The sequence below is a fragment of the Rhamphochromis sp. 'chilingali' genome, assembly GCF_963969265.1.
Source record: "Rhamphochromis sp. 'chilingali' genome assembly, chromosome: 19".
In the NCBI taxonomy this organism is placed as follows: domain Eukaryota; kingdom Metazoa; phylum Chordata; class Actinopteri; order Cichliformes; family Cichlidae; genus Rhamphochromis; species Rhamphochromis sp. 'chilingali'.
The window spans coordinates 10,656,378-10,677,702 of NC_137946.1; the positions used below are offsets into that span (position 1 = coordinate 10,656,378).

The window sequence follows — 21,325 nt, forward strand, 5'->3', positions numbered from 1 at the left end:
TTATTTCTCTTAACTTACATAGTGAGTCACTGACATTGGAACCATGGAGAGATTCTTGGAGGAGCATTTTGCATGTCAGCCAGTTAGAACTATAGACTGCATATAAAACACTGACGTAGCTTCCAGGTCTGAAAAGTGAAAGTGCTAAAGTCGCTCAGGTTTGGATTCTTTCTTGTGGCCAGCAGGAGGCAACTTCTCTGGATGCAAGAAGAAGTCTCTCTTTGGGGAAATGACCCTACTGCTCACTTAAACTTTGACTTCACTAAACACTTTTCTGCAGTCCCCAGCCATGAGAGCTATAGTTTCAAGTCTTACTGAATGTGCATGATATTCTTTTTACAGCTTTCTGTCCTCATTAGACTCAAAAAGGAGCAAAAGGCTGGGTATGCTTTGGGGTGATCAGTCAGACTTTTCCTGTTTTTGTCAAAAAAACAAAAAAACAAAACAGGGTCTTGGTGGCTACACCCATCTTTTATATACAGTCTATGATCAGAGTGAGTTCATCTAAAAAAGGGGGGGCTGCATGAAGAAGTAGCTTAAGTTCAATAAGGACAGACCTGGTACATAGAACTGAACATTAGAACAATAAAAACAAAGCACACCAGCATAAAAAGACTAATATAAGTTAGTAATTGTGCAGCTAAAATGAGTTTACCTGATATATGTATAACACAGTCCATTTCAAACTGAGAAAAGGAGTATTAACTGTGGCTTATAAGCAAAGCTATATTAAAAGGACAGCCTTCTGGGGTGCTTGGAAAAACATATAAGACTCATATAAGAAACATTATGAAGCTGTGCCAGTGGTAAATAGTGGCAGTGCTATTACTGTATTGCTGTGAGCGCATAAAAACACAGCCACAGACACAACATAAAGGGAAAGTTATTTCTTCTGTGACAGACAGTGCCACGAATCTATTTTCTGCTACCATTGTACAAACTGTTTGACACAATCAGTACAGCCTTTTCCCGCTTTTTCTATAGTTTGACATTTGGTCCTCGGAGCGATTGGCAGAAATGCATATTGCTGCCACAGAACTTTTCAGTTGGTGGGGATAATTTGTTACACTGCTGCAGAGAGGAGGTTTTTTTCTCTTTTCTTTTTCTTTTTTTTCCCCGCCCCTCCTCTTTGATGGCTCGTCTTAATGGCAACAGCCTGGACTGGGTTCTCAGGGACTGTGCTGAGCATGCAGTTGTCATGATAGATAAAATAGAATGGGGTCACAGAGGGAGACGTGACACTCCTAACACACTGCCTGCTAGAACGAGCTACTGGAATCCAAAGCAATCAGGCACTGCATATATTTCCCTTTTTTGTTTTAGCAAATTTAGAAAAATGACTGTTAATGAGCACGAGCTACATAAGCAAAACCTCTTCTTCAGGAGAGAAGTTTTAGCTAGTAAGTCTTTTTTAAAAATCTAGCCCCGCAGCCATCAGAGCTAGGGTTTCAGCCACCACTCCTACCGGAACCAAATGATGACTTCATCACCCTTAGGCTGCTTTCTTTTTTTAGGTCTCAGATATGATCCACAGATGAGTGTGTGCGCACTAATTTACTTTACTGGTTATGGAGCATCGATGTAGTTTTCCTTTGCTTTTATTCGACCATTTTCTGTGACAGGCAATCTGCCTAATTAGCTCTCCCCTCTCCGGCTGAAGGTGAGGTTATTACAGAAATTAGCCGGTGGGGAGTTTGGTTGGAAAAGCCTGCATATTCTCAGCACTCTGTGACACATGATTGGACACTGCTATGTTGGATATCATGTGCTGTTTTATCAGCAGAGGCAGAAGCACTGGCTGTGGGTTGCACTGGCTGTGGGTTGCTCTGCTGCGGCCAAGGGGTGATCGCGGTTTCGTGTGTGTGTCTACGCACCTGCAGTACATAATAACTTCATCAACATTTTACCAGAATAATTCATTATCTCTTATTAGCACAAGCACTTGCATGTCAGTAGAATGTATTCTGGAAGTTTTGATGCACTCAGGTGGAAAGAACAAAGGTGAGTTGACATTTCTGGAGGCCAGGGGTGCACTTTTGTACTTTTTCAGTCCCAATAATGATAGAGATACTTGGGTGTTAAGCTGTGTTCCTCACTGCAAGGGGATACTTGGAAGCATTCTTTTGTACAAGTTTTTTGATGTAGCAAGCATGAAATACCACTAAATTGCTGACCCCTTGTTGTTGGCGTTTTCCATGCGATGCTATATTAACAAATGTAATAGGCCGCCTACACACTAGACCCTACAGGAACTGCTCTCCTAAAGAAACCCATGTCATGAAGCTCCTGGTGCACCATTTTTGTGCTGATGTTAATGCCAGAGTTAGCAGACTGTTGGTGGCTTTCACACCCTATGCACCTCAGCACATGGCAGCCCCACTCTGTAAATTTACGTTGCCCGAGTTCATCCAGTTCTCAAGATTCTCACAGCTCTTTGTGGAATAGCTTGCAACTTTTACGAACTGACTTGTTGCCATCATGGCACCCTATTACAGTGCCACACTTGAAATCAGTGAACTCTTTAGAGTGACTCATTCTTTAACAAATGTTTGTAAAGGCAGACCGCATGGCTAGGTGTTTGATTTCATAGATCTGTGGCAAAAGGACAGAAAACACCTGAATTCAAATGTTAGAATCCTTTTTTTCCATATAGTGTACATTAACACATCCTTAAGTGAAATCAGAAAGGTCTATTTCATGTTTATATATAATATCATAACTAAATGACATAATTATTAAGAGAGGCCACCCATGCAACTAGCAAGTTCCTCCAAATTTTGATAGTGCAAGTGCCTCTACCTAAATACACACTTAAATGCTCACGTCAAAACGTGTCCACAGGAACACAAACAGGGACATCGTGGCTCCCTATAGACAGTCTGCACACTCACATACCCACATGCTCACATACTTGGGGCTATTTATTACGCCAACACTTCAGCTCCAGTCTTAGAGAGGGACAGACTGTCACAAGGTTCAGTTACACGCACACATGCACACACTGAGCTCCAAACAGCAGGACACAGCAAGGCACAATTACCCCCAGGACACTTAAACACACTCATCAAGAAATTCTGATGCAACAATTTTCAGAAGTTACAAAGACAAGGTCAATAGATGCATTGTATTCATGGAGTATTTTTGCCTGCAGCTATTGAAATGACTTTGAATAGTACACAGGAATCTGTGGCTGCTAGTGAATTATGTGCTCTGTTACATAAGGTTCATAAAAACATGCATACAGCCCAGTGCTACATACTGTTCCCCAAATAATTAGACCATATAAATTATTACCTACAAGGACAATGGAACAGCAAAAAAGAAGAGAAAATTTGCTACATTACTGTGCAGATAGCATCCATAGTCTAAAAGACTGAACAGTTTGGGATGGTATTATTAGAGCTTAGAGGTGTAAGTGCAGAACATTCACTGATCAGTGTGAAAATTGGTTTTAGAAGTTTGGTACACAGCCTTCATAATGTACAGCAAGTTAAATTGAGACGGCCAAACACTTTTAGTACTCACTGAAAGTTTCACTATAAACAGACATAAACTGACCTCTAATTTAGCGACCATAAAATTGCAATTTATGTTTTCTAAATACAGGCTAATAACCACTTTCATTCAGGCTTTCTTCTCCAGACTGGTGGAGAACTCTAAACATAGTATTTCTGTTGATTAAAAATGCCCTTAAAGGCAGCACCGCAGGAACATTTGAGAGTTTTCTCAAGTTAGCCATTCAAGTTAACTCAGGGGAAGGCAAACAGGCGGTTAGCAACTACAGAATCCTTTGTTAGAACCCACCTGTCATTCAAAGCGGCTACATACTTATTAATTTGAAGCTCCCTCTCCAAACATACATACCGTAGGCCTCTTATACAATTTCCGTGAAGATACTATAGTGGCCAGAATGGTAGCATCTGTTAGCATCTGTTAGCTGTTGAGGACAAAAATATAGCATCTGTTAGGTATCAACTCTAAAAATATACTGTCTGCTAGCAATCAAAGCTAAAACAATAGCGCCTGACAGGTACAGTGGCAAAAGGTATAGCGGTCATTAGCTATCGAGGCTAAAATTGAGTGTCTGTTAGCTATCGAGGCCAAAACTGATTTTTGTAGCAGGCTGTGAAAACACAGGAGTCTGTGTGGACTTGCGTTTGGAGCCAGTCTCAAGTGGCCATTATAGGAAATCAAGTTGTGGTTTGGCTTCATTTCTCAGGACTGGTGTTTGCCACTTCGGATACACATATTCATCAGCCAAGTCATTCTACTGTCGGACATGACACTCACCACTGGCAGTGACTGATGGCTATCTGCTGTGTTCCATCCATTTTGCAGTCGATCCAGTTTCACAAATTTTATGATTGAATTTCTGCTCTTTAAAGATGCGTGACGGGTAGCCATATTGAGCTATATTGTTACTACAATTGATGTATCCCTGATGCGTGATATTGTAGTAATTTGCCTTTCCTGCTGACAGAAACCTCCAATAGAGCAGCTCATTCTGTGTTAGAATTAGGGTTGCCAACTCCCTGAAAAATAAATAAGGGACACCTCGTGGCCAGGGCCGGGCGACCCAGTTGTCTTCACCCTTCCCAGTGTGGTGAATTTTCTAGCTCTTTTTTTGTGTGTGAAATTATTTTTTTAACCATTTGACTTGAAGTTGATTTAAGTAGATGCATATTCTATTCTTTGTGATATGAACACATGTGAAACAAATGATCATTTAGCCATTTATTTTTAGCTCAAAATGACAACATTAACACAATAAAACAGGTCTCTTTCTTAAACAGAAGCCTGTCATGCTTAACTTTTGAGAATATAAGTAAATCTTTCTTTAAAAGCACTCTGTCCTGCTTAACTTAAAATAATAGAAAACAATAGAAAGAAAAATATTCTTGTAACAGTGCACATTTAGTGCATTTAGTACAATTGGCTTCAGTTGAGGTATTATTTCAGCTTTTCTAATGCTAATCAGCTGCTCCTGTTTTTAAACCCGCTTGTTCCCATGATTACGCATCATAACTCATCATCATTATTCATCTATGTATTACTTTTATGTATTAGTCATCTATTTGTTGTAATCATCTATCCTTGCAGTTGTTTATTACACAAAATAAATTATATTATCACACTTCTGGCCACATAGCGCTGATATTCACTGCACATGCCCATATTAACTTTTTCCAGCCAGGTGTTTTCCTTTTCCCATTCTTCCCTTTCTCTGAGGGGAACAAACATTGCTGCTCTAATGCTGGGCTTACACTGTGCGGTTTTAGGCCCATTTTGAGCCGATTTTTGAGTGATCGGCCCGATTTTGGCCTTCATCGTGCGTCGTGTAGTATACGTGGGGTAAAGAGAAGTGATTAACACCTCACGACCAGCTCCCGATCATCAATCGCTCGTGAGGGTCTCACCACAGGGGCTCACACTGCTCACGCGCAAACACGTAAACGTTGGTGAAAAAGACGGCGCAGCACGGCTGTGCAGCGTGTGATCTGGACACAAGCGATGGAGGCACAACTTGTAGAACTTTGGAAAGCTCATCCGAGCCTTTTCGATGTGGCATCACAAAATTATCACGACCACAACAACCGTGAAAATAGTTGGATCTACATCGCTGCTCAATCACAGCTGCCTGATCAATGTTTTTCATTAGCAATTTAGCAAAGTTGATGGTGGTGGTGTGTCTGTGTGAGTGAAAGACAGAGAGAGCGAGCGACAGATTTTCTGTTATAACCTTCATGTTATGGAGGCACAGTGTGAGCTCTCAGGTCGCATCAGAGCATCGGGCGGTATAGTGTGAGAGTACATCGTGACATACGAACTTCTAACCCCTGCGAGTCAATCGTGCAGTTTGAGCAGGAGCTGAATAACATGACTGAAAAAATCGCACAGTGTTTGCCCAGCTTTAGGTGTACTGTCATCCGAGACTTGCACCGCAGTGTCGGCGTTTGTTCCCCTGTTGGCCATGCTTCTTGTTGTGGTCATCTGTTGTCTTCCGGTATTTTCTCCGCAAGCGACCTTTCCTCGACCAATGAGATGAGCGGTAATCTGAATTGTCATACTCGAATTGTCATAAGTGTGCTGTCAGCTCATTGGTCACAAAGCAGGAGAGGGGCTGGGAATTATGTTTTCAAACAAAGTGTTAATTCCATTAACATTTATAGACTACTTTTGATTCTCACTGTATTACGGGACAAAGTGCGTCCCTTATTAGCTCAATACGGGACGTGTGCTTTTGTTTCGAAATACGGGACGATTCCGTATTTTAAGGGACGGTTGGCAACCCTAGTTAGAATCAATATCATTGAAAGGTACCTGGTTATCTGGGAGCAAGAGTGTGACTCTTCTGTCTTTCTTTCTTTTTCTGTTCAAATTGACTTAAGATAGCAGGTGCTTCAAGCACCGGTTTAAAGCAATCAACTGCCTGCAAGTTTGTTAGCTCTCCTCAAGGTTGAAGGATCATACTCATCCTGTTGCCCTGCTCACTCAAGGAAACACACTTATGACAGTAAATATATTTCCTCCTCAATCCTGCTGCCTCCAGTACAAAGTCAAAAAAAAACAAACAAGCAAAACCTACTGGCAGACATTAAAAAGGACTCCCTGTGAGATTTACACGCACTCGAGACACTGAACATAGCCACGGCACATGTCTTGTCACGTGTAAAACCATTGCTGTGCCTCCATTCGTGAGTATATGTGAACACTGAGCATAAAGACCAAACAAAATATTTGGTGATGAGCTGTGCGCTGTAAGAGATTCACCGTGAAGCACTTTGGGGTAGAGGGGACATTAGTTATGCTAATTAAAAAGATGGAGAGAAGCAAAAAGGAAGGAAAATTAAATGAAGCTAAAAAAAAAAAAAAGTGGAGCAAAAATTAAAACTGGGCTCAAAGCAAAAGTGAAAAGGGGGAGCTGTGAAAGTGAAAATCTGTTACAAGACACGCACTGAATTAGTTTCATAAAGTGGCCACAGTGGGGATGAATGGTGTGAAGGAAATTACCACAGTACAGACTCGCACACTGGATGCCACACAGGAAACTAAAACTCTGCCTGGTAATCAATCTTAGTGTCCTACTTGCTCTCCCACATCTACTGTGTGCGCTGTACTGTTCTTCGCTAGGCTGACAGGATCCTCTAGTGATGCAAGTTTAGCTATTTGAGCCAGTACCAATTTAGCAAATAAAATTCTGGCTCCCTGTGCGACTTCAATATGAAAGACAGTCTAATGATTTCCCTCTAGTAGAACTAAGACGGCAGTCTCTCCAGCCAGCTTTATCACACAGAGCCTTTGTCGTGTTTGTTGTATCGCAATCTGTTTGCCTGCAGAGGTCTGGCTGCTCTCATTGATACAGTTTGTCAGACATGTTTTCAGGCGCTGTTATTTTGCTTTTCCTTCTAATCCTGCTCTGTGCTGCTACTGCTACTGCTAGCAGTATCAGACGCCAGTCCAGCCTGGTTCTGCAATGATGCAAATCAGAACTGTTCCTATTCCCATACTCTTAATTTCATCATGATTTTCTTTTTTTCGATCTTGGTCCTTTACGTTCTGCAATCCAGATTTGTATGATGCAGATTTGATTTGACGGTATGTTCAAAAGTAGTTCCAGCTAGATACTGATGAATACAGTATGTAAGTTGGGTAATTTTAATATAATTGGTAAACTTTTTTTCTTTTCTACTTTTCTTTTCAGGAACCGTTTCAGGCTAACATGGCCAGGATTAAAGATATGGTTAGGCTTTTGTTTTGTTCTTGTGTGTGTCGTGTCTCGTGGTGTTGCTTCTATTTCCTCTTTATGAGTTCAAATGGAAGTATGGTTGAGTCTGGTGCCCCCCCCTTCCTAACGACCTTTGCTTTACTTCCTTCTTCCTTTTCAGAGAAGAGAATCTGCGACTTTGTCCAAAAAGGCGAACAACACCTTCAACATTGTCGGAACCACCTACGCCATCAACGTAGCTAAAGATCAAGGTTTAACGACCATTTCCAAGAGCGCGGGAGCATCGGCGAAGCATCCCTATATGCCTGACCCCTACATAGAGGCCAAGAAATCCTACAACCGCGTCAGCAAAGTGGACAAGATATCACGCATCATTTTCCCAATTTTGTTCTTCATCTTCAACTTGGGTTACTGGGCCACATATGTCAACAGAAAGCCCGCTATCATGAAGGCAAACAACCTAAACTGAGTCTGACCAAATGCTCGGCTTGATTGGGTTTGGTTTCGGTGTGCCAAGTCCATTACATCTTTTTTTGTGCGTGTGTACGTGTGTGCGCGCATGTTTTGTGTGTCTGTTTTTTCTTAGGCATCTGATATTTTGCACGTCCGTATAGATCGAAGGCAAATTTGACCATACAGTAGATTCACATAGAGTAGTGGACCGTGGAGGAAGCACATTGTCACGTCAGTCTGTGTTTGTGCAGCATTTCTTTTTAGTTTCGTCCCCTCCACACTTAGCTCTGGCCCTGTTCTCTGTTGTGAGTAACCCGGTGATCTTTGCTGTACCTTTGACGGCTTGCTGTTTTGTAGAGTAGTCAAATTGCATTTTCCACCAAATTTGGACATGTTTGCGCTTTTCTTATGATAAGTCAGGGCAAGCATGCGTTCAACGTTCTCGTTGTAGCTCATTACCAATAATAAGACTGTCACGTGCATTGAGTTGAGATATGCATGCAGACATGCACACGAACACATGCATCAGAAGACACCAAGAGAGCCATTTGCTGGTCGCTTTACTGTTATTCTGTTAGCTGGGGGCAGCCTGTGTAGGTCCATAGGAACATCGTTAATAATCGTCAGTGTCTGACCTTCAGCTTGCGGTGAAGTTCAACAGTCCCAATACAGTATTATCTGCAACTGCTTTCGCGTCTCATTGGGCTGCCTGTACATTTTCTAGTTCAGTGGCTCTTTGAGGTTTAATTGGCTATGTCCTACGACAGAGAAGCTACGTGCCTTGGTAAATACACACATCACGAAGCAAAAAAGGCTTTGACATGCTTACACTTGCATTTCCACACATATAGACGACGGTCTGTGTGTTTACATTACATACAAACATTTACAAACTGGCATCCATGCTCTGCAGTGTAGTGCAGTATGGGCTGTGCATCACGCACCGCGCCGGGGGAGATGGGTATAAAGTGTAAATGTTTCCCATGAGTGCCGAAGGCTAACAGACCTTTCAGCACTAGTGAAAAGCTGAAGCAAAGATATTAAAGGATATATCATAGTCCGTGTGCCATTTATGTTTTGACATCTCTGTGAGCTGAGCAGTCATTACAAACTACCGCCATTACCTCAGACTGAAGTCGAATTCACACATTATTTTTTTTCGCCGTTCAAATGCAAATAACGTGACACGTTTCACAAATTAAATCATAGCAGACACTCGCCCTTTAAGTAAACTGTGAGCAGGCACCTTGAAACCTTTTTTTTTATTGTTTTTGTTTTTCACCCTTATTTTGTTTCCATCGGTCACCGTAGCCACACTCATGCACAAGCGTTTTGATTCGTGCTGTATTTTTTGCCCTTTTATACTTTATCGTGTAAAGTCGGTCGGTGTTGATTTGATTGTCTCCATATACTGTGTTTTGTAGTAAAAGTCGAGTCACAGTCATGCAGCATTTCTGAACACATTTCGGAGACACTGCCATCGCTGGCGACAGTTGCATTGCAAAATTCATAATAATAAAACAACAACAAATTGTTCTGATCGCGCCAAAGAGCCACTGACGATGGAGCGATGATCGCTCGTGCATTGAATTTGTCTCTGATTTGTTTAGCGGTGTCTGTATTCCTGTGACACTCTGTGTTATGTGTGCTAAGCATTTATGCAGGTGTAACTCTAAAGCCATTTCTGTTGCTTTTTATGCTAAGCAAACTGTTTTTCATCATGTTAAATACCTGCTCTGACAACCACTGTACTCGATACTCTTTCATACATTAAGCTTACCATTTTCAGTGGTAAGCTTAGGACAGTGAGTGAACCGTGTTGTGGCACCTGTAAAGGTTTGTTAATACAAACCACGTAGAAGTGTTCAGTCATAGCTTAATGCATGGTGAAGTCTGTACACGTTTTTTCGTCTTTGGCCTCAAATATTGGTGTTTGTCACTAAGGAAATAGGGCTTGGTATCAATGTGTTGTACTTCATCCCAGTTACTCATAACCTCTCATAACCCAGCATCTGTATAAACACGCATAATTCCAACTATTTGTGCATACTAATGCAATGTTTATGCTTTACAGCTGGTACAGAGTTTTGGGAGTGTTTTTACCCTTATTTGGTCACACACGCACAGTTCGCACATACTGAACTGGCTCTGCAGTCATCTTAAATAATGTTAAGCCAGTTCATACATGAAGATACAGGACAACAACAATACAATAGAAAATTTTGTTCCATGATTGAAAGAATTAAGTTAAGTACATCGAACAAGTTGTGAATTTAACCGACATATAACATGATGAAAACAAGCTATTCTTATCAAATAATGTGTATAATTTAACACAAGATGTATTATTATATTTTTTAAAAACTGATATATAATCAAATGAAGAACAAATGAGATATTTACATTTTTATTATTATAAAATGTAATCAGTGGCTATTTGTAGAGCACTGACTCTTTTAGCCATTACAATAAATCAGTGCGTCTAATTTCAAGCCATACATATGTGGACATACACACAAAGCTAGACCCTATCTCTCTCTTCCACATGCAGCTAAATTGCAACAGCATGTGCATTTCTTTGTAAACCTTATACAGACATTAGAAACACAGTGGCTATAATGGCAAAATAAGGCGTGATACTAACCTCTGCACTGAAATCGAGGAATAGAAATTCATTTCATTTCATCGGGCAAATTAAATGTATAATAACAAACAGGGTGAAGCACGTCGCTGTGTCTTAATGATACGTATTACCTCTAAATATTTCTGAACACCACACATCATCCCGGCGCGGTATAGCTTTTTTTAATCCGATACATTTCATTGATTTATACACTTTTCAATGAAAACACCCTGTTTCCTCTTCTTTATTTCTTCTTTTTTTTTAGAATTTAGTCTCAAACAAAATGATCCATTTTACACATCCACTGAGGGTTTATAAACCCTGCTGGCTGCTGCTAAACAGCATTAATGTTTGTGTATGACTCTTCTGGGTAGTGGGATAAATGTACTGTAGGTACGTACTTCTAAGCAGAAACAGTCACTTTACTTAATATGCCCAAAGACCCTTGTCATGTCAGGATCTGGTATAATGTGATAACCAAAGATCAATTTGCTTTGTGATTTCATGTGTACTACAGCATTCATAAACTCATGTCTAACCCCATTCACAACATGAAATTAGTGTGACTGCCAAGCTGTACTGACTGTACTGATCAAGTTAAATATTTACAGAATAACATACTTCTCTACACCTCTTCAATTATAAAAAAAATTTAAATCCGCATATGTTGTGTGTTTGTGACTAGCAAACAAGGGTAAAACACTTCCGGAGCTATAAGACCATGACCACTTCACTCTGCCGCTAAACTACAGCGTAATCATCGTCATCCAGTCTGCTTGGAAAGACCATAGCAGCCAACACATGTCATAGTGCAGAAATAAGAATCTGAGCAGTTTTTAAAACTAGAAATTGTAAGAAAAAACTGTGTTTTGAAGAGTCTGCATGTACACCTGTGGTAATTGTTTTATTTCGTTTTGATTGATTGATTGATTTGAACATTCCTGGGATGATTTCGATGAGCAGGACTCCACTGTACTGTTGCCATTTAGGCTCTGCTATGATTGTGTTAGTCACGTGGTAAATCCTTTTCTCACAGGGCCAGAGTTAACTTCAGCAGAAACATGTCATCCATATGAGATAGAGTATATTAAGACTATATTACTATATTAATATATTTATGCTATTCAGTACAGCATTAAATATTCTATGTTTTATACGACGTAACCTCAACAGCATTTATGCAAAACTCCTGATGCGTAGAAAGCTGTAGATAAAATAGGCAAACTAAACAAATGATTCAACTAAATGGCAACAATTCTAATTGCGCAGAATAATTGCTCAGAATAGTACTAAGTTGTGAATTTGTAGATATTGTGAAATTAATTCCGATAGTTTTTGTGAATATTGATATGTCATGTCATTTATTTTTACATTTGATAAGTACTGCTGTCTTACATTGAGCTCTGTAACACTACGTGTTATGGTATTATAAAGATGTACAGTAGAGATAATACTCATCGAGCTATTAACACGATCCGTACCTTGTGTGCACTTTTCAAACCTAACTGTGAATAAGCAGCTGTCTGCAAGCAGAGTCGTACACACTGTGTTCTCTCTCCAGCAATTTCACTGCATGTCTCTACGCATTGAGAGATCAAAGACTTCCTCTACAAAGACAGCTCCGGGAACTTTGTGGACTTTGTGTTTTCGTTAGGAAGTGGTCTCTATATGCTCAGTGACTGGACTCTGTGTTGCCCTCTGTCATTCGTGTGCTTACTGTATGGGATATAGCAAATGGAAATGAGGATTAAAAGGACCGTGTATTTTGTCTTGGAGTTAAAAGGCCCTTCTTGGTGACATCCGAGCCTCAAAGGTGCACGCTTTCAACACGCTGGACTCACCTGATGCTCCTTTAGAGGCTCATTTGACGACTATTGTTGTTTAACCCTTTGTGTGTTTGTCTGTGCTGTGCATGCGGGTCCTTTTTGTTTGTGGTTGATTAGGGGAAAATTCAGTTACAGCCTGAAGACATCCTACAGGGAACAAACATATTGCACACATTCAAGTCAAAGCACAGTCACCTAAAATTTATTATATTTCACAACATTTATAGCCACTGTAGATTACACACAAATCAGACAAAACAGCAAGGGCACAACATCTGGCTTAAAGTGTATGCTGACGATTTTAATATATGTCATGATAAATAGTCTATATTTAATGTTGTACCTCATTTATATGGTTATTTAACATGTGCTGCCTGCTATTAATGAATTGTCCAAATTAACAGATGCAGTGTTATTCCCATACATTTTAATGGTCAGGATTTATGAAATTACAGTTTTCTATTACACACAAAAAACTGTTGGTAGATGTACACACACTGGAGGTTACCTGTAAAACTTGATTTAATGCTGCACATTGGCCAGAAGGCACATGAGCCAGACATTACATTACACACATTACGTTACAAAGTAAAAAAAAAAATGCAACCCTCGAGAGCCTTTCACTATGAGTAAACTGCCAAAAACTGCCAGACGGCTTTTAGAGGGGAGGGAGGCATCAGTGTTACAAAGAGTAACTGCAACTGAAGTGACAGCAGAGAATTAAAAATGAAGTAAAATCTGCACAGCACAAGAGTTTTGATGATGAACATTTGATGAACACTAGCTTGTGTTTTTGACAAAGGCAGCTGTGCTGTTGTCCACAGACTTTGAAAGTTGTTGCTGTCTGGCTGGAGTCCAGTTCTGACTGCCCTGTAGGTGCCTTCAACTGCACAGGAACGGCGTTATGTGTAAAACTACAACCTTTAAATTTAGCTACAACCGCACGCCTGAGAAAATTAGACCACCACCCCGCCCACGACATAGACACAAAAGGTTGTTTTCATGCTTGTGCAATGATAAATGAAGTTACTCATTAACACTAAAAGGATATTGTGCGCGCTATCTCTTAGCCCGTAAAGTGCTTTGTTTTTCTTTGTTTTATTGTCTGCGCGCCTGTTTTGTTCATCTCCCAGAGCTCAAACGTGGAAAAAGGCTTTGACTACAGCAACACTAAAGACCTGTTCACACTCAGTGGAGTGAACACCATCTTCCACTGGGATAACCACTCCGTTTGCTAAAATGAGAGTCCCGACACACATCTCGGAACAACGTGATGACACACAAATGTTTTGTGAACCCAGTGGAATTAGCAGGACACTGAGTAAAGCATCAAAGATAAGTTTTATTTTCACTTCACCAGTGACCTGACATCACACAAAGGATGCTTTTCTTTCAGTAAGATGCCAAGTTGCATAGATCGCACATGCCATCAGTAAATTTATTGTATAATTTATGCAAACTGGAGACCAGTTACTATGGTAAGCCAGTAGATGATGACACCTAACTTGCTAATAGGGCTAATGCGCTTCTTTTTGTGACGTGAAGTTGGTTTGATGAAGGATGGAACTCACTGATGTAAAAAGAGAAGAAAGAAAAAAAATGGGTTGCTGTGGTAAAGGACGCTCATCTCTAATTACTTGTGAAGCAAAGCTGTTAGGCATAAGCTCTTTTATTTTAACCTTTCACCTTTCTATTACACAGGGTTTGTGTGGGGCTGCTGACAAGCTGTCTCCATCCTTTTGTCCGGGAATCGCTGTTCTTTACAGTAAATAAAGTTAAAGTGCTTTCATGCTTCTGCTAGTGTGACTGAGTGTTTGGTCAGATAAATGTCTGATTTCAGTTAATGAAAACCATTATAGAGAATAGGCTACTGAACCTCAAGTCTAGTCCACCAAAAGCCACTCAGGGGAGTCTTCAATCTCACAGACGTGCAACTCTGCACAAGGGACAATACCGTCAGAATGCAGCTAGCTCAGGGGGGTGACTTTAATGTAATTCAAAGGTGCAGAAACACGTCTTAACATTACAGCCAGCCAGCTCACGTGGAACAGATTCATATGAATGCAGAACGGACAAGGTTAATAGGGTTTGTGTAAACCCCAGCCTAGTCATTGCCTGAAACCAGACACACCACGTTTAGAACAGCAAGACAGCAAAAACAAAGTGGACCAAAGTCACATGGATTATGTAGAAGAGAGGAACAACTGCAGCTGACATGTGACCACTGCAAAACAAAGCACAACCAAACATCCCAGAGAATTTGTTTCAATTCAATTCATTTTCAGTTTAAGATAGATAGATTGATAGATTGTCTCCATGAGCAAGCGCTTGGTGACAGTGGAAAAGAAAAACTCTTTTAACAAGAAGAAACGTCAGGCAAACCAGGCACAGGGAGGCCCTGTCATCTGCCACAACCAATTGGAGGCGAAAGGAGAAAAGACACACTGTTGAAGAGAGCCAGAGATTAATAATAACTAATGATTAAATGCATATTAGTGTATAAACACATGGAGAGTAAAAAAAAAGTTAAGTGAAGATGAAACGGTCAGTGCATTATGGGAAGTCCACCAACAGCTTAGATCTATTGCAGCATAATTCATTGATCATTCTGGGTCCAGCTGTAGCTATGTGTTTTATCCCAAAAGAAAGTTTTAAGACTAATCTTAAAAGTGGAGAGGGTGTTTGCCTCATGAATCCAATCCGGGAGCTGATTTCACAGAAGAGGAGCAGGAAAGCTGAAGGCTCTGCCTCCCATTCTACTATTAAATAGGCTACTAATAGGCTAATATAATAGGAACCAAAAATAAGGCTGCAGTCTGAGAGAAAAGTGCCCTGTTGGGATGATAAGATACTCTGAGGTCTTTAAGATAAAATGAGGCCTGATTATTCAAGAGGAGAAGTCTTATAAAAGAAATAATAATTAAACAAATACTGGATCTTCAAAGGCAGATGGAAAATTTAACTCGAGAGCTATTCTATGCTAAGTAAACTATATTAATATTTCAGAAGCTCTACCATTATACAGCAAATGACCTTCAGTACAGATACGAGTGAAGCTATGAATGAGTGCAGCTGAGTGTGGCAGTAGCATAAACTAACCTTGACAGAGAAAAAAAAAGGTATAAAAAGATTGTGACATTAACCCAAACATAATTATGTGACAACCAAAAAGACTAGAAGAGTCTCCCAAGCAACAAGAAGCAGAGAGGAAGTAGCCAGCTCTGCTGATGTAATCCTGTAATCCAACACTTGAGGTTATTCTTGTTTAGTTATGGTTCAACAATCTGGCCAAAGGATTGATAGAATTACGATTGGCAATCTGACTCACAATTTAGGACTAATTTGTTTATTTGAGTAATTCGGCATGCTGCATACTCTGTTAAGTGGCACGGCAACCACGTGAATAGGCTTTATACTGAATGGGATGCTAATTAAAGTTACTGAAAACGGGCACAAAAAAGTGTTCTTACCAGAAAAAGGGGAATAGCCAACTCTTTAACACACCCGAATCTAGAACGTTATATACTGTTGTGTACAACACGTCACTACTTATTGTGAGTTTTTGCCACATTAAAGTGAGAACGTGCACCATGTTGGGTTTTTTTGGATTGCTTGATTGTTTTTTGAGGGGTGGGGGGGTGGTATTTAGATGAGATGTTGACTGCTATCTTATCAGTTAATGCAAGCAAGCTCACTTAAGCTGTGTCCTTTCCCTCTTCACACACATTATACTGTATATCCTTTCATTCATCCATCAAGTTTACCACTTGGACAGGAGCTGACACCAGGAGAGAGACGGAATACAGCCTGGATCGCACGCCATTCATCAGATACTTAATGTATAACACAGAAACTTGTAATATTTGTCCATTCATTCAGTTAGCGACTCAAATTAGTATAAGTGAGACCTGGCCATGGACTGCAGCTGCCAACTGTCAATCAAAGCAGCCGTGTTCCCATTGTACGTGAAACTGAGATGAAACCATGATTATTTTGAGACAGCCTCAAGTTGCAACTCCCACAACTGCATTTTTTTTGGCACTTGTGCTTTGGCTTTATTTTTCAGCACCAGAGGTTATTGCTTGCTTAATGTTTGACAGTCTGCACTCCTCATCCTTGGAGGCAGGTGCCTTTGCTGGCATGGATTTAGTATCAACAACCAATCACAATCAACTACAACCTCACCTTGAAGTTTTTGTTTAAAACAATAGACAAGTCGAACTGCAGTAATGCAAACATCTTCAAAACACTCCGAAAATATGGTGCTTCTGCAACAATAGAGTCACACAGTCGAATTATCTCTAGTTTAATTCCACTAATCAACCACTGACCCTTTTTAAATTAAGATACAGATATATTTGAGGTGTTATTACTTTTCCAAGTTGGTTATTTGTAATGATTTAGCCACCAGAACACCTATTCAAGAGTTCCCTAATTAAGAGAATAAGTAAAAAAAAAAAAAAAAGTGGACATAATTCTGATGCAGGGGCTAGAGGTCAGGATTTGTGATGACACACAGGAAGGAGATCTGAAGCGCAGCGAAAAACAAGACATGTCCCTTGATTTAAAAAAAAAAAAAAGCACAAAGAATCACGAAAAAAACCCCAAAACATCAGGGAGCCTGACTGATACAATCACAGAGCTGGCAGAAAGATCTGGCAAAGAGTGGGTGGAAGAGCTGGTGTTTAAATTCAGAGGGTGAGTGAGCAGTTAACGGAGAGCAGGTGCACCAGCCAGAGAACCAGCGTGACCAGCAGAAGCCATGCCTCTTGGGACGTAGCAGTGACAAACACCACAGACAAGGAGAGACAGAAAGAGAGCAAAAGAGGTTTAAAATGTTTTTTAAGAAAAAGAAATAAATAAATAAAATGAAGCACGAGAAGAAAAAAGGGACCAGCACATTTGGCTTTGTTTGTCCAACTGCTATTTAACGCACCAAATAATATGTGTTTGCTACTTTGAAGGTTGTCTACCATTTCCTTGGGTGTGTGATAGCTGAAATATAGCAGTATCTATAGAATTGAATTTTAGATATCAAAAATCATTTCCACTGGTCACTAAAGCTGTTATCCACGAGTTTAAAATCTCAAACAAATCTGCGCTCTTGCTAAATGTGGTGGAAGCAGGTTAAAAACACCAAATTACTGGGTGTCAACATTTAATTTTCATGGTTAGCTGACATTAATAGGGGCGTTTTGAGCGTGCTCTTACACTTTCTTGAATAGTGTTCAGCAATCTGGTCCAGTGTATCAAACCAAGAGCTTAATAAGATCCAGATTTTGCCCAATTTTAGACACTACTATTGGGCAGCTAACATACAAAAACTTTTACAATGGGTTCATAACGACCCCCCTGTAACAGCCTGGGTACAAATGGAAACTGCATCTAGCTGTTACTCATTATCATCAATACTCAGCTCACCACTCCCTTTTTCTCCAACCCTTGTTGGGGATAATCTAATAGCTAAGGAAACAGTAACTATTTGGCGACAGTTCAGAAAACACTTCGGGCTACTTGGACCGTCTTTGCTAACACCTTTATCAAAAAATTTTAATTTTGCACCTTCAAACACTGATGCGGCCTTTAGTAGTTGGAAAGATAACGGACTTAGGACTGTTAAGGACTTGTATAGTCAGGACACCTTTCTATCTTTTGCTGACCTATCGTCCAAATACGACCTGCCTAACTCCAACTTTTTTCGCTATCTTCAGGCTAGAAATTTTGTAAAAACGCAGTTCCCTCACTTTCCCAATCGGCCTCCAGAAACAAATCTGGATATCATCCTGCAGACGAACCCTCATCAAAACAGACTGATATCAGCCTTGTATAAAATACTAGATGCTTTGGTCCCCAAATCCATTTCTCATATTAAGCTGAGATGGGAGGAAGAGCTTCAGACAACCCTGCCAGAACAGCAGTGGGATCGTGCTTTGAAATTGATTCACTCGTCTTCAATTTGTGCTCGTCATGCTTTGATTCAGTGTAAGGTGGTCTATAAAGTACACTATACAAACGCAAAATTATCTAAAATCTATCCAACCATCAGTGATGCCTGTAGCAGATGTGGACTATCGCCTGCCAACCATGTCCACATGTTTTGGTCATGTTCGAAACTGAGTGCATTTTGGAGGAATATATTCGACACACTTAGCCAAGCATATGGCCAGACTGTCCTTCCTAACCCACTCTCTGCAATTTTTGGCATTCCTCCTGACTTGAACTTATCTGGTCCCCTCAAACAGGCCCTAGCCTTTACCACTTTACTGGCCCGGAGGCTTATTCTGTTGAAGTGGAAGCTTCCCCACCCCCCAACTCATGACCATTGGGTGAGAGATGTACTCTTTAACTTAAAGCTGGAAAAACTTAGATTCTCTCTAAAAGGTTCTATTAGGGAATTTAATAAAATCTGGAAATCATTTCTCTTGCTGGTCGACACTATTACTTTACTTCCTGAGTCTGCAGTGAACTGAGCGAAGCTACATTATAATGTTTTTTTGTTTGTTTTTTTAATCTTATTTATACCTTATCTATTTGTTTTTCCTTTTGTTTTGCTTGGTCCTTTCTCTGTTATTTGTTTTCTCTGTTTTTGTTTTGTTTGTTTTTGTTTGTCTGTTTGGTTACGGGGCGGGGGGAGGGGGGGGGAGTTGTGGTTGTTGTTGTTTTTTTGGGGGTTATGCTTGTTATGTGTATGGGTCCTGAGGTGTTGGGTTTTTTTTGTTTTTTTTTTTCTAAATTTATTTTTTGGGTTTTTGTGTGTGTGTGTGTGTGTGTGTGTGTGTGTGTGTGTGTGTGTGTGTGTGTGTGTGTGTGTGTGTGTGTGTGTGTGTGTGGGCAGAAACTGGTTTTCTGCAGTGTTTTGTCTATTGTAGACCTGGTAGGGGGAGAATTTGGGTTGGGGGGTTGGAGGGTATAATGGACATACCACTGTTCTGAAATCAAGATGGACTTAGCTGTTGCTAACTTTGTATGTCATTGTTGAAATTAATAAAACAAAGTTGAAAATAAGATCCAGATGACTCAAACCAGAGCTGGTTATCTTCCTTCTTGTTGCTCAGTGAGGGGCAGTATGGAAGGCTGGAACAGAGACCTGCCTGCTGCCTGGTTCAGTAAATTAGGGAAAATTGGTGCTTTATTAAAACCTCCTTGCAGATTTTCACATATAACATAGACATTTTAATGGCACCAGATGGGTCATTTACCCTAATGCCACACTTGCAGTATAGGCAAATGTGTTATACTAAGTTTATTATATGTTTTAACTATTTACTCTTGTCATGAGGCTATGAATGTAAAATGACCGTTTATTATTTTCCCTTTAGTTTCTATTTCATTTTTTATTGATGCTATGGATTGTCATTTATGTGAGGTTACCTAGTTTTTATGCGTAATAACAAGCTGAATTGAATTAAAGCATTTAAAAAAAAAATACTTAAACCAACATATGAATCACAAATATGCTACATTTAGTTGACATAACTTAAAATCCCAAATTAATACGATTATTAAAATGACATATCTGCAATGATGAAATGGTTTCAGGCTACATATCCAAGCTGAATATATTCATCAGCATGAACTATCTGCAATGATTAAACAAATTTAGGCCACGTATCCATAATGCAAATGCTTAGGGTAAAAACTAAAAAAATGAATGTGCTAATTATTGTTAGCACTACTTGCATTAGCCTACAGATGACTATTATTGAATTAAAGATATCTATGAATTAGTTTGGACAAGTTAAAATGTCACTTCTTCATGCATTAGACACCTTCAGCCATGCATGGAGGAATAGATATCATAGATATCCTTATGTAAACTGGAAACCTCGCAAAAATATTTCTTACTTTTTGAAGTAACTGCCTGTGAACCAAGTTTGTGACTGCAGCAAATTTGTTCTATAAAAAACAGTTTTTTAATATGACTTACTGCATGACTTTTATCGCTAAATACATATCTCCTGGGAATGACACTGTCACAGCTGTCAGACGGTTGGAAAAGCATCTATGTGGACTGATACATACTTCGATCAGCTTTCAGCATCTTCCTTACTGTTATTTATCGTGGTGTCTCTGACACTCATAGAGATATTGAACTTTATTACTGATAATAGCCTTGAAACAATAAAGGGTACTAGCTTGCTATCTTGGAGCCATAGCTGTGGCTTCTCATGAGTATTAACTTTAGTTTTTGCAAAGACTGGTGTTAGCTGCAACTCACTTTGGAACAGAAAAAGGAACTAAATTGTTGAAAATGACTGAATTGGAACAATCAGTATAAAAATGATTCACTGTCCACTGCAAGCAGAAGACCAGGCACAGTGTGACATTTCTCTTTTACTAACAAAAAAACTTTACAAACAACATATGAATGAAATGTAAGTAGCTCTGTCAATAGGGTATAGTACTTTCTTTGGTGTTGACCTTTACTAACATCCATTCTATTAGGCACACTTGGTCAGCTGCTCTTTACTGCAAATATCTAACCAGCCAGGCACATGGCAGCACGATCAAGGCAACCTGCTGAAGATCAAATTGATAATAACTTAAAATAAAGAAGAAATGTGTTTTAAGTAACTTTGAACATGGCATGGTTGTTGGTGGTAGGTGGGCTGGATCCAGAAACCGTTGATCTGCTGGGATTTATCTGTGCAATCATCTCAAGTATTTACAGAGAATAGTCTGAAAAAGAAAAAGAAA

The 21,325-nt window shown here is 39.9% G+C and overlaps 1 protein-coding gene across 1 annotated transcript in view; it reads left to right on the forward strand.

The window, feature by feature from the left end:
• The window catches only part of gabra3 (gamma-aminobutyric acid type A receptor subunit alpha3), a 118,200-nt gene extending 103,893 nt beyond the window's left edge, over positions 1 to 14,307 (forward strand). The window contains exons 10-11 of the mRNA XM_080866706.1: positions 7,703 to 7,741; positions 7,887 to 14,307. Coding sequence (XP_080722832.1) covers positions 7,703 to 7,741; positions 7,887 to 8,195 — 348 coding nt within the window. The 3' untranslated portion in view covers positions 8,196 to 14,307. The remainder of the gene's footprint in view (positions 1 to 7,702; positions 7,742 to 7,886) is intronic.
• The last annotated feature ends 7,018 nt before the right edge of the window (positions 14,308 to 21,325 follow it).